General features: G+C 45.3%; 1 protein-coding gene across 3 annotated transcripts in view; it reads left to right on the top strand.

Annotated features, from left to right (window-relative positions):
- Positions 1 to 14,172, top strand: part of EIF2AK4 (eukaryotic translation initiation factor 2 alpha kinase 4) — a 101,847-nt gene that overhangs the window by 8,678 nt on the left and 78,997 nt on the right. For all 3 annotated transcript variants that reach the window (XR_006783108.2, XM_045816216.2, XM_045816230.2), the window contains exons 2-3: positions 6,894 to 7,006; positions 10,515 to 10,617. Coding sequence is in view for 2 of the 3 variants with exons in the window: in XM_045816216.2 (XP_045672172.2) it covers positions 6,894 to 7,006; positions 10,515 to 10,617 (216 nt within the window). In the remaining variant the exon portion in view is untranslated. The remainder of the gene's footprint in view (positions 1 to 6,893; positions 7,007 to 10,514; positions 10,618 to 14,172) is intronic.

Consider the following 14,172-nt stretch of genomic DNA (forward strand, 5'->3'; position numbering starts at 1 on the left):
ACTCCAGCCATCATTTCTGGGTTCCAGTCAGCAGGAAGGAGAAATGGATGAAGTTGTATGTGTTGGTTCTTTTATCCTTTTTAAAAAAGATTTTATTTATTTATGTATGTATGTATTTATTTATTTATTTATTTGAGAGAAAGCATTTGAGCAAGCAGGGGGACGGAGAGGGACAAGCAGACTCCGTGCTGAACACAGAGCCTGATGTGGGGATTGATCCTACAACCCCGAGATTGTGACCTGAGCCGAAATCAAGAGTCAGGTGCTCAGCCGACTGAGCCACCCAGGTGTCCCTAGTTCTTTCATCTTATTAGCCAGAAATTAACCCAATGGCCACAGTTGGCTGCAAAGGCATTTTATGCAGCTGAAAACTTAGAGATTCTCTTGCTAAGAAATAAGAGGAGAGTGGATATTGGGGGAACAGTTAATAGTCTGCTGAGAAATACCCTGAAGTTTGTACCTTATGGAGAAGAGTATCATCGTGGTCCAGTGAAATTGTCAGCCAAAGATAGAGGCCTTGAAAGTTGCAGACACCCAGTTCCTCAGTGTGCTGTTCTTTGAGTTCCTCTTGGTGCTCAGATCCAGACAAGCTGTGAGGTTTTTATCCAATAGTCTGTCATTCCTCAGTGGCCTTGGGTCTGTTCCCTCCCCCAAGCCACCACTACTGGGTTCATGCACCTCTTAAGCTGAAACCTTTACGCATCCAGGAATCTCTTCCCTTTGCTTCAAAACTCTTTCCTCTTTCCTAGAAGTTTGTGTTGGCTTTATCTGGGCTCAGCACTATTACCACTCCGGCCCTGCTCGTATTGCTATGTTGTGGAAATAACTGGAACACTAGACGTGCATGGTGACACATGGCTGCTCCAGCCCAGGAGTGTTGGCAGGGTGCTTACTACTTCTGTAGGCCCCAGTGTTCTACATCCACATGTCCCCCCTAGTGGTCCTGGGACTGGCCCAGAGGCCTCCTCCCTTGAGGCTTGCCGGCAATCCTTGCCTGGATTCATTGTGCTTTAGTAGGCATTCTCTATAGTAAAGAATAACTTCAAAATGTGTGATTCCCCCAATAGGCCTCTTTTCTATGAAGCTTGCTTCCTGTTTCCAGGACTCTGGGCGCACAGTGAAGGGCTCTCTGTACCCTCGAAGGGCTACTTACATTCAGATACGCTCTTCACTTCCTACCTAAAGACAAAAGGGAATGTTAAACCAGATTCGCTGTCTTGCCTCTGCAGGGATAACTCACTTCATGTGGTGTATGTTGTCTGTATGTTACAAGTTCATTTCCATCCTGGGCCCAGGAAAGACCTATCCTTTGGTTTATATTTGTAGTTTCTATTTTACAGCTTGTTGATAATTTTATTTGTTTATTATTTTAATTTTAAAAAATTTTTATTTTGTTAAAAGATTTTCAGAGAGAGAGAGTGCGAGCACAAGCAGGGGGAGGGGCAGGCAGAGGGAGAAGCAGACTCCCTGCTGAGCAGGGAGCCCAAGGTGGGACTCCATCCCAGGCCCCCTGAGATCATGACCTGAGCCGAAGGCAGACACCCAGGCACCCTGGCTTGTTGATAATTTTAGTTCTTATATTTACATAATTCTTGCTCCTTAGCTATAGAGGGCTACCCTAATTTTGTTGCTTAAAAAACAAAAGGTCTGCTGTTACTCCTGGGTGGTGTGCTTGCATTGAAATATCTTGACTTAATCTCTTTCACATTGTGCTTTTGGGTCTTTAGTATTTTACTTGAAGCAAACCATCTGTATGGCGTTTACCCTTATTTTCTTACCTTCTTATTTCTTTTGCCTCTTTTAAGCTCTCAGTCATTATGAATTTAGAGCAGTATTCTCATTGGTTGTTTTTCTTCTTTTAAGATTTATTTATTTGAGAGAGAGATTGGGAGCTTGTGCAGGGGGAGGGGCAGAGGGAGAGGTAGAGAAATTCTCAAGCAGACTCTGTGCTGAGCAGGGAACCCGCCTCGGGGCTCAGTCCCAGGACCCTGAGATCATGACCTGAGCTAAAATCAAGTGTCGGTCGCTCAACCAGCTGAGCCACCCAGGCACCCCTTCCTTGGTTGTTCTGAAATAAATTTTTCACTGGTCAACACCAAGTGAGAAAATGAAAGGCAGAATAATGTGTAAGTGAAGCTGTCTTAGTATAAGATAAATTGACCCTTCTTAAGATAAGATTGAGCTGTACTCTATTTTTGTACTTCCTCCTACTTCTGATACTAAAGTACTATTTTCTAAAGTTATACAATATATACAATAAAGAGGGAGCAAAAATGCATTTTCTTTTTCTTTCTTTCTTTAAATAAGATTTTATTTATTTTAGAGCACAAGTGGGCGGAGGGGGAGAGGGAGAAACAGACTCCTTGCTAACATGGGGCTCAATCCTAGGATCCTGGGGTCATGACCTGAGCGCAAGGCAGATGCTTAACTGCCTGAGCCACCCAGGCGTCCTTTTTTTTGTTTAGGTATGCTCCACACCCAGTGTGGGGCTTGAACTCCTGACCCTGAGATCAAGAGTCACATGCTTTACTTACTGAGACAGACAGACACCCCCCAAAAAGTATTTTGATAAAATTTTAAGTTGGTGATCATATCTCTCCAAAATTTGTGGGCTCTGAGATGAAAAAGCCTGTAAAGGTTTGAGCTGGTAGAGAAAGCACTGGTAAGATGTTGAGTCTACCTAGCCTTTCTCTCAGTGTTTACATCTGTAAAATGGACATGTATAACCTCCCTACAGAGCTGGATTCTTGTTAGAAAATGAGTAACAGGGGGGCGCCTGGGTGGCACAGCGGTTAAGCGTCTGCCTTCAGCTCAGGGCGTGATCCTGGCGATCTGGGATCGAGCCCCACATCAGGCTCTTCTGCTATGAGCCTGCTTCTTCCTCTCCCACTCCCCCTGCTTGTGTTCCCTCTCTCGCTGGCTGTCTCTATCTCTGTCGAATAAATAAATAAAATCTTAAAAAAAAAAAAAAAAAAAGAAAAGAAAATGAGTAACAGGGATGCCCGGGTGGCTCTCAGTTAAGTGGCTGCCTTTGGCTCAGGTCATGATCCCAGGGTCCTGGGATCGAGTCCTGCATTGGGCTCCTTGCTCAGTGGGGAGCCTGGTTCTCCCCCTGCCTGCTCTGCCTGCGGCTCCCCCTGCTCATGCACGCTCTCTCTGACAAGTAATAAATAACATCTTTAAAAAAAAAAAAATGAGTAACAGTAACATGGCAAAGATGGGTTGGTAGGATTTACTTCAAAATAATCAGGTGGTATTCGGGAGTAGAGGTAACATACAGATACTCAGTGTTGGCCATAAGTGGGTAATTGTTGAATCTGTATTTATATCATTATCAGCTTTTGTTTGAAAATTTCTATAATAAAAAATTCTTCCACGAGAGAGCTTGTTTGAGGAGACTGGTCAAGGCAATAGTCTTTGCTTTTCTTCCTAGCAGCTGCCTGTTTCAACTGCTCTTAGCTAAATGCTTCCTGTGCAGAATTCTGTCTCAGATAAAAAGCAGAGAGCAGCTAGCCTGCCCTGGTAGGAGGGGACAGGAGGCCTGGAGCCCCGTTAGTTCATTCTCACGCTCAAATCTTTGAGGTTCCTCGGAGGAAACCCACCAGCCTCTACCTGCTACTTCTTCTCATGTCCTCTATCCTTCTAGAGAAGGGCCCCTCCTCCTGTCCATCCTGTGCCCATCGCCGTCTGCCCTCTGACAGATCCTAATTTTGTGTCTTTCCTACTCTTCCATAAAATTCCCATCCACATCCTCACATGCTCTAGAGGTTTCTCCCTCGATTTCACATCCTCCTCATCTGTGGCCCCATTCTCTGTCCCCTTAACGCCTAAACCTCCTTGAAGGACTCGGGGCGCCTGGGTGGCACAGCGGTTAGGCGTCTGCCTTCGGCTCGGGGCGTGATCCCGGCGTTCTGGGATCGAGCCCCACATCAGGCTCCTCTGCTATGAGCCTGCTTCTTCCTCTCCCACTCCCCCTGCTTGTGTTCCCTCTCTCGCTGGCTGTCTCTATCTCTGTCAAATAAATAAATAAATAAATCTTTAAAAAAAAAAAAAAAACCTCCTTGAAGGACTCATCCAGACGTGGCCAGTCCTCCTCCTTACGCAGCGTTCACTCCTTTATCACACCAGGGCCTGCGTTCAGTGCCCATGGAGCCCGCTCTTGGCACGGTTACCTGCGGTCCCGTGTTACCCCAGCAGTGGATGCTCCCTGTCCTCATCCTACTCAGCCTGGGAGCATCTGTGACAAGACACTTTCCTTCTGTTTCCCTCCCTCGAAACCCAGTCTCTCTGTCTGCTTTATCTCAAGTACACCTTTCTCCTGCTTCTCTGGGTGTCCCCCATCCCTCCTGTGTTCCAGACACACTGGCCTGCCTGGGGCTTTTTGGAATACGTCAGCCTCTTGTTCACTTTGAACCTCTTTACGTGCTCTTCCCTGCTCCGGAATGCTGGGTCCCTGGCTTGTCTCAGCTTTAGTGCCATGTACTCAGGTCTTCCTGATGACCACGTCCGAGTGTGTTCCCTCACACCCACTGCGGGCCATTCTCTAATAAGTAGAGTGGAGGGAGACAAGATGCTACTTTTGTCCTCTGAGGGTCTCTGGCTAGGTCTGAGAATTAAATCGACATGAGACAGACAGGAGAATAGCATGCAGATGTTTACGTGCACATTTGAAACCCCGTAGGGAAATGAAGACCCGAAGGAGTGGCCAGACCTAAATGTTTTTACAGGGTACCTTGAACAAAGAGAGGCAATTGTGGAAAAGTAACGAACATACGGGGAGACTGAAGAAAGGTCAGAGTTATTTTGCCAAGTTCTGTTTGTACAGAATTCTCTCGGCCTCGGTGTTCTGTCTCTGATAATAAGAGTCTTTCTCTCTTTCCAGTGTAGGAGGGCATCTTTCACATGGGTGTTTTATCTCCTGTTTTCCGGAAGGAAACAGGAGGTCAGAGGGGCCCTTCTTGCACCTTCTGTTTTCAAGTACCTTTTGCTCAAAATAATCCTTTTACCAAAGTGGCCTATCTTGGGGCGGCTGATTCCATCACGTCGCGTCCTCTCTTCAGTAGCACTTTCTGAACTTGAACTTGCATGTGTATTGTTTGTTTTCGCCCCATCGGACTGGAAGTTCCACGACAGCCGGAACCATGTCTGTTGACTCCTTTCTGTGTGCTCACAGTGCCTGACAGAGCCCAGGCCCGTCCCTGTGGGTGAGGAGGTGAGATGGCTGAATGAGCCCATACAAGACTTCATGGGTCACGGGATGTTTAACCACGTTCACAGAACTGTGCTTTCCTGGCGCCTGACCTGCAGCTTTGACCGAGCATGAAGATAAGGCCATATGAAAACCAAGCTTTCGGGGCGCCTGGGTGGCGCAGTCGTTAAGCGTCTGCCTTCGGCTCAGGGCGTGATCCCAGCGTGATGGGATCGAGCCCCACATCAGGCTCCCCCGCTATGAGCCTGCTTCTTCCTCTCCCACTCCCCCTGCTTGTGTTCCCTCTCTCGCTGTCTCTCTCTCTCTGTCAAATAAATAAAATCTTTAAAAAAAAAAAAAAGGAAACCAAGCTTTCATATATTATACACATCGCTGATGATAATTTTGTCTATCATATAATTCAGGGTACCTGATAGAATTTAGTGTCGCTACGTACTTTGTTGCCTCCCCCTCCCCCCGATTTTTTGTGCTTTTTCCTTTTCTGGGAAATGTGAAATAATGTCACATTTCCCTTTTTACCCTGGCCACCTGAATGTTCCAAGACAAAGCCAAGGCTCCGTCACAGCAGCTCAGCATTGGCGCTAACAAGGGAGTGGCTGGTGAAAAAGACACAGGCTTGGGAGCCAAAGTGGGATCTGAAATCCAGCCTTGTCGCCATGTATCTGTGGGCAAGAAACGGAACCTTTCCGAGCTCGAGCCGCTTTATCTGTAAAACACGCCGGTGCCCACCTGCAGAGTTGGTGAAGTGCCTGGACCATGAGAATAAATATTTCTTCCCTCAGCCTCTCTTCTCTCATGATGTACAGATGATATTAATTGCCTCAAATCTTTTTTGGAAAAAGCGTATTTAATAAAGAATAAATGGGGTATTTAGTTTTTTTGGCGAAAAGCAGTTGGGTGAGAGCATATCCACGTTTAGATGAGCCATCAGATTTCCATGTTAAGGCTTTCACTTGTCATTATCTCAGTATTCATATTTCAACTGAAGTTTCCCCTGCTCGAAAGGCCCCTGACCCACCTGTCTGAAAATCTCCCTCACTGCTGCATTCCATTACTCTGCCTGATTTTCTTTCTAGCACGCTCATCACTATGGAGAATACGCACTTGTCTTCTCAGTTGGCTGGTTGGACCCATGTCTGTCCAAAATGACCCCTGTACTCCTAGCCTCTAGAACGGTACCTGTGCATAATCACGTGACTGGTACTCCGTAGGATGTGAACGAATAGAAGCTCCATGGAACATTTTGCTTCACCTCTGAGATAACTTTGAAAAGGAAGATGCAGTCTCTGTGTCATAGGTTTTTTTTTTTTTTTTTTAAAGATTTTATTTATTTATTCGACAGAGATAGAGACAGCCAGCGAGAGAGGGAACACAAGCAGGGGGAGTGGGAGAGGGAGAAGCAAGCTCCCAGCGGAGGAGCCTGATGTGGGGCTCGATCCCATAACGCCGGATTCACGCCCTGAGCCGAAGGCAGACGCTTAACCGCTGCGCCACCCAGGCGCCCCCATAGGTTTTGTTTTGAAACCACGCTTTAGGAAAAGATGACCGAATACCCGTATGAAAGTACAATTGCACGTAATATTTAGAAAGTAGAATGTTCGAGCTAAGATGCTCATTGTCTTAATTGCTAATAATTGGCTCTCCACGCAAAAAAAAAAAAAAAAAATTGCTTTTTCTCTTTTAGGTCAACGAGCCCCCTGAAATCAATTTAGTTCTGTACCCTCAGGGCCTGACTGGTGAAGAAGTGTACGTGCAAGTGGATTTGAGGGTTAGATGCCCACCAACGTACCCAGACGTGTGAGTACATTTATAAGTACCGTCCCTGTGATACCACGTCTCTGTTTTCACAACATAGAAACAGACACATTATTGACATTTTCTCCTTCCTGCCTGTATTCCCCTTAAAATTTCACGTCCTGTCACGTATATCTCATCAAAACTACGCCAGCAGTAGACATTGTTGTGAAACCTGTCTCATGTTAGTCTGCTTATAGTTGTAGAATACTCACTCCAGATACGAGTATTTGCTCCATGAGTAATTGTTTTTTTTCTCTAATGTGTTCACTTCAATTTTTTTTTTAAGATTTTATTTATTTGAGAGAGCGTGAACGGGGTGAGGGGTGTTGATATGTGTTTAATTCTTCATAAATTGGGAAGAGGAACAGTCTTAGAAGAAAAGGATAAGGTCATGAGGACTAGTAGAGCCCTTGTATACTTAGTTTTGTTTTGTTTTTAGAGGGTAGTGAGGGGAAGAGGGAGAATGAAAGGGAACCCTCAAGCAGACTCCCCACCTAGCACAGAGCCGGTTGTGGCGTCAGTCCCACGACCCTGAGTTCGTGACCTGAGCCGAAATCAAGAGTTGGACACATAACCAACTGAGCCACCCAGGCGCCCTTGTATACTTAGGTTTGAAGTATGGTTGGCATTAGGACTTAGAATAGCTTTTTGGCCCTAATGGGAGTTTTACTTCCTAGAGGAAAAAGGAGATTAGAGTCACACTGTTGTTTCTAGAGGCCCTGCTGATGGGTCTCCACCGTGCAGGGCTGGCCCATGATGCAGGGTGTGTAGGATCCCTGGCTATACAGGTGCTCTGCAGTGTGTGAGACAACCACAAGACCCCGCATACATTCTTTTTTAAAAAGATTTTATTTATTTGAGAGAGAGTGCGAGGAGGAGCACAAGTGGGGGGAGGGGTAGGAGGAGAGAGAGAAGCAGGCTCCCCACTGAGCAGGGAGCCTGATGCGGGGCTTGATCCCTGGACCCTGGGATCATAACCTGAGCCGAAGGCAGACCCTTAACTGACTGAGCCACCCAGGCGCCTCACCCCACATATTTTCAAACTCCCCCTGCACGTGTATTGCCTCTGAATGAGAACCGCTGACAGAGCAAAAGCTTTGGCAGTCAGTAGTCAAGTATTGTCTTTTGGAAGTACGCGTGTATTCCGTGTAATCTTTCCTGAGACATTGCATGTGGAAAAGCAGATGGGCGAGGATGACGTTTTGTGGTTTGAGCTTACTGTGCAGGGAACCTGTGAGGGAAGGTGACAAAAGGAAGCCGTGCCTTACAGCCTGGGTGGGAAATTGATGGAATTTGTTACCCTAACAGCTGATGGAGAAGAGGAGAGTACAGATAGGTCGAGACGAGTTTCTTGAGTTTAGTAACCCTCTTCTACCTCTAACACTGTGCCTAGACTAGATGCAGTAGGTGGTTAGTATTTAATTAATGAATTGGTTAAAGCGTAATTAAATTTATGAAAGAAAAATAAGGCTGCGCCTCTCTGGGTTTTATTTTTCCTGACACCAAATAGCTGGGTGTCCAGCAGTCCAGTTCAGTGTTGTCACGAACTAGCATAGTTCCTGCGGACTTCACGGATTAAGGGCTCAGTTCCACAAAATTTCAAAGGCCCTTTGCATGTACCAGTGTTTCTGATTAGCTGGCCAAGAATTTTTGGGCTCCTTAAACTCCCTTGTCAGGCTTGATGCTGTGTTAAAACAGCTTATAGAACTCAGGAAGACGCTTGACTCACAGTTACCAGCTTACTATAAGGGATGCAATGCAGGACCAGTCCAGTGGAAGAGGGGCGTAGGGAAGGAATGTGGTGACAGGCGTGGGGTTTCTCTCCCCTCTTGCCATTGACAGGTATCCCCTGGGGGCACAGCCACCCCTGGTTGGGAACCACTGTGCTGGAGGACCATTCTGGTAAATCTTGATGTGTCCAATTGGTAAAAAATAATATGGAATGATTTAAAAAAAAAAACACCAAAACATGGAAATGATTATAAAAATCTGATGAAGTGGACATTATACTATCAGCTATATAAAATTATAAATTTTGTGCCAAGGGCATAAAGGGAAAGCTGGAAAAATTTTTTTAAAAATTTAATAGTATTGTAGACAGATATTTTGTCATTCTGTTAATATTGCTACATAGTGACTGCTGAATTAAGAAAGTATGTAAGGCTGGGTTAATTGGGGGAACATTCTTATCCTTTGAGATGACATGGTACAGGAAAACTTTCTTTTTCTGCAAAATAGTCCTTAATGCCAGTGTGGGAGAGTCCTGGGTTAGATAGATCGTACATAGACTCAGGACTGTCGGGCATTTCTGTTCTTTTCCTCATATATATAAACTCCTTTCTCTCAGATTTCCATCTGTCCGAGTAGATCAGGATTGTGGCAATCTGTCACACTGAAACATGGCGAGAATACAGAGACAGTGAATCATAAGGGCTTTGCCAAGATAAAAATACCATCATTTACTCAGAATGCTTGGTAGGAAGTAGAGTCAAGTTCTCTTCGGTAAAATTAAATAAAGCGTGTTTGATCTCCGTGAATTGTTCCTGGATATCTATTGATTGGGAACCAAGGGGAGCCTGAGGAGTGGCTGTGTAAACTTTGAATAGAGAGTGTTGAGTGTGGAGCTGGGCGGGGAGAAGAGGGGCGTGCTCGGCATCCATGTGATAGCAGTGTGTGCGGAACACGCCCGCGTGGAGTCAGCTGTGAGTGGGGGAGCGAGCGTTTCCACTGCGTTGACAATCAGGAGTGATGTGACAGGGCAGGTGGTGGGAATGCTGGGTGGATCACCGAGGCTTCATTCTTTTTTTTTCTGTAAGATTTTAAGTAATCTCTACACCCAGTGTGGGGCTCGAACCCACAACCCCAATGTCAAGAGTCACATGCTCTACCGACCGAGCCAGCCAGGCGTCCCATCCGAGGCTTCTTCTTGCCTGGTTGTGCTTGTCTTGCTTCATGCTGGAGCCCGCGACTGAGCCCAGAGCACTTGGACTCTTGTGGGTGAACTGTGAGAGCTGGGTTAATTGATATTGGGGGGCAAGCCAGGATCAGGCCCATTCAGTCTGGTCACCTCAGGGACCAGCTTCTCCCCCAGGGGCTGCAGGTGACCCCATGTCAAGCATCGTGTCGACAGAATTGCTGGGATATAGTGGAAATCCTTGGAAATGGAGGAAGATGGTGCTAGAGGTATAGAGGCCTGTGTGAAATCCCTGTGCTCCGTGCTTGGACCTAGCAAATATTAATGCAAAGAGGCCATACTTTTTGGAGTAACTCTTTTTTTTTTTTTTTTAAGATTTTATTTATTTATTTGACAGAGATAGAGACAGCCAGCGAGAGAGGGAACACAAGCAGGGGGAGTGGGAGAGGAAGAAGCAGGCTCATAGTGGAAGAGCCTGACGTGGGGCTCGATCCCACAACGCCGGGATCACGCCCTGAGCCGAAGGCAGATGCTTAACCGCTGTGCCACCCAGGCGCCCCTGGAGTAACTCCTTTTTGTCTCTTTCTTTTCCAGAGTCCCTGAAATAGAGTTAAAGAATGCCAAAGGTCTGTCAAATGAAAGTGTTAACTTGTTAAAATCCCACCTAGAGAAAGTGGCCAAAAAACATCGCGGAGAGGTAAGATACGTTCAACTGGAATTGTAAGAGGACAGTAGAAATCTCATCCCACTCTCCAGTGTCCGCCTTCCTGCCTTCTCTTGGGCTTAGAGGCTTTTCCCTTTCATCTCAAACCAATGTTGACTAGAATGTTTTGTTTCTTATTGCCGTATGCAAAGGGGAACATTGTAACTTGTATTTCTTTAATGTACGGTTTTTGTGAATGACAAATTGTAGAGTATATTTGGAGGGTAGGTACACTGATGATCCGGAATTTTTCTGAAAAGAGTCCATGTGAACCTGGCCATACTGTTAGCACACTTTGGACTGGGCATCGAACCTGATCTTGACTTGAACATTTACGTTGAAAAATGTTTGCAGACAAGTGATTTCGGACCGAACCTTGCCACCTTTCCCTGTTTCATATCAGAAGAACTAATTGTTTCCCTTCTCAGTGATCAGTGACATACTGTACCCCATCACCATCCCCTTTGTACTCGAGCATTTCCATTTAGTTCAGTATTCTTTTGTAATCCTCTGCACATCAGGGTGGACGTGAGTTCCCCCTTGGGTGCGGAACTCTCTGGAAGGCTAGAGTAGGTGACTTCTTGGGGCAGTGGGTTACTGTGGGTTTCTTAGGCCAGACCAATTCTCTTCAAGTAAAAACCATCTTTTCCTCACTTAGACAGCTCATGCTTAAGGACCCCATCCTGTAAAAACTGAGAAGAGTTAAGTAAGGACTTACCCCAGGTCTCTGTGTCCCTTTTGGGCCTCTGTTAAAGTGACTGGACAGTTTTTTCCGTTGCATTCTGTAACACAGGAGTCAAAATCTATTCCCAGGATTTTCAGTGATTGCTGAGCTGCAGAGCGATTGTAGATGAGCCCGAACAAAAACCTAGGCCCTGGGGGTTATTGCAGAGGTCTTTCTAATGTAGTCTAACGTCTCCCTGAAAAATAATATGGAGTTATACTGAAAATTCAACTAGAGAATCCTCTGGTCTCCTGGATTCATGATGTGTGATTTTTTTTTTTTTTTGAAAATACTTCTGCTTTATTTATTTTCACAATACAGTGTTAACTATAATCATTGAGCTCTACATTAGATCCCCAGAACTTACTCTTATAACCAGAAGTTAATCCTCTTTGATCAATGTCCCCTGTTTTCTCCAGCCCCCCAGCTCCTGGTAACCACCACTCCAGTCTCTGTTTTTATGAGTTTGGCTCTTGTAGATTCCACATACAAGTGAGATCATACAGTATTTGTCTTTCTCAGTCTGACTTCATGTAGCATAACGCGCTCAGGGTCCATCCACGTTGCTGGAAACAGCAGGGTGTCCGTTCTCATGGCCAAGTAATGTTCCAGTGCATTCACCTGCCACATTTCTTCATTCGTCCATTGATAGACACTGAGGTGGTTTTCATAACTTGGCTATTGTGAGTAATGCTGTAATAACATGGGAGTGTAGGTATCCCTTCAAAATCCTGCTTTTTTTTTTTTGAAGATTTTTATTTATTTATTCAACAGAGAGAGAGACAGCCAGCGAGAGAGGGAACAGAGGCAGGGGGAGTGGGAGAGGAAGAAGCAGGCTCATAGCGGAGGATGTGGGGCTCGATCCCAGAACGCCGGGGTCACGCCCTGAGCCGAAGGCAGACGCTTAACGACTGCGCCACCCGGGCGCCCCCATTTGGGGATTTTTGCTGTTAAAGTTCTATGCGCTCCTTATATATTTTGGATGTTAGCTCTTTATCAGAAACATGTTTTGCAAATATTTTCTCCCATTCCATAGGTTGCCTTTTCATTTTGTGGATGGTTTCCTTTGCTGTGCAGAAGTTCTAAAATTTGATGTAGTCCCACTTGTTTATTTTTGCTTTTGATGCCCTTTCTTTATTTTAAATTACACTTTTTATTTTGAGATAATTACAGATTCTCATGAGTTTTAAGAACTAATACTAAGAGACCCCATGTACCCTTTACTCAGCTTCAGGCATGTTATGTAAGTGGAATCATACTCTGTGTAACCTTTGGGATTGGCTTTCTTTTCACCCAGCATAATTCTCTAGAGACTCATCCAGATTGCTGGATTATCAGTAGTTGTTACTATCAGGGGTTGGGGGCACGTGGGTGGCTCAGTGAGTTAAGCATCTGACTCCTGATTTCGGCTCAGGTTATCATCTCAGGGTTGTGAGATCAAGCCCCATGCTGAGCATGGATCCTGCTTAAGATTCTCTCTCCCTCTGCTCCCCCCCTCGTGTTCTCTCTTTAAAAAAAAAAAAGGAAAAAAAAAGCTGTTGTAAACGTTCATATATAGGTTTTTATGTGAACGTAAGTTTTCGTTTCTCTGGAGTAAGTTCCTGGGAGTGCACTTGCTGGTATATGGAAGCTGCATGTTCAGTTTTTTTTTTTTAAGATTTTATTTATTTATTTGACAGAGAGACAGCCAGCGAGAGAGGGAACACAAGCAGGGGGAGTGGGAGAGGAAGAAGCAGGCTCCCAGCAGAGCAGGGAGCCCAATGCGGGGCTCTAGCCTAGGACCCTGGGATCACGCCCTGAGCTGAAGGTAGATGCTTAACGACTGAGCCTCCCAGGCACCCCTCTAGAAGTTTCTCTGTAGGTATTTTTTAGATGAGGTTAACATTTAAATCAGTAGACTTTGGGATAAGCAGATTATCCTCCATAATGTGGGTGGGCCTCATCCAATCGTTGAGGGCTTTAACTGAAAAAGACTGGCTTTTCTGGAAGCAGGGGGAATTACCAGAGGACGGCTGCTAGACCAGACCTGCTGGTCTACCCCACAGATTCTGGACTCTCCAGCTTCTGTAACTACATGAGTCAATTCCTTAAAATCAGTCTCTCGCAGTACGCACGTGCGCGCGCACACACACACACACACACGCACACCCCCTATCCTATTGGTTCTATTTCTCTGGAGAACCCTGGCTAATACAGATACGTATGGTGAGGTGATGGTGGAGTGGCTGTTATAAATGAGGAAGTCAGGAGAGGCTTCTGATGAGGTCACATTTGAACAGAGTGCTGAGAGGAGGTAACACAGGGAGAGAGGGACAAGAACCAGTTTGGAAAGTACTTCTTATTTTCATCTAGTTTTATATATTGTATCTGATGTGTTTGTACAGAAAATGCTAGTCTTCAAATGAATTGGCAAAAGAAAAACCCTCCACTGCTTGGCTCGCATCTCCTTTCTGGTATAGAAGTGGTTTCTCTTTGACATGATAGAAACGGCCTCCTTTCCCCAGCTTTTCTTAAAAGAGCTTCTCTTTGAAGAACTTGCCTTGTAGACTCTAGACTAGTGTTTGTCAACTGTAAAGTGGAGTATATCTGGTGAATGCCACAGCTTCTGCTATCATCAAAAAATACATTAACTTCCCCCAATAATAGCTGTGGTGTCTTTGCGTTTACTCCTTGAGAGAAAGGTGGAATGAGCATGTGGACTAACTTTATATTCTTGTGTATAGTGACCTTTATTACTGATTGTCACCCTCGTAAGTCCCTTTAGAAATAAGAATTTTTTTTTAAAGATTTTATTTATTTATTTGAGAGAGAGACAGTGAGAGAGG

The sequence above is a fragment of the Ursus americanus genome, chromosome 36, assembly GCF_024610735.1.
Source record: "Ursus americanus isolate L20-20 chromosome 36, mUrsAme1.1.p, whole genome shotgun sequence".
NCBI lineage: Eukaryota > Metazoa > Chordata > Mammalia > Carnivora > Ursidae > Ursus > Ursus americanus.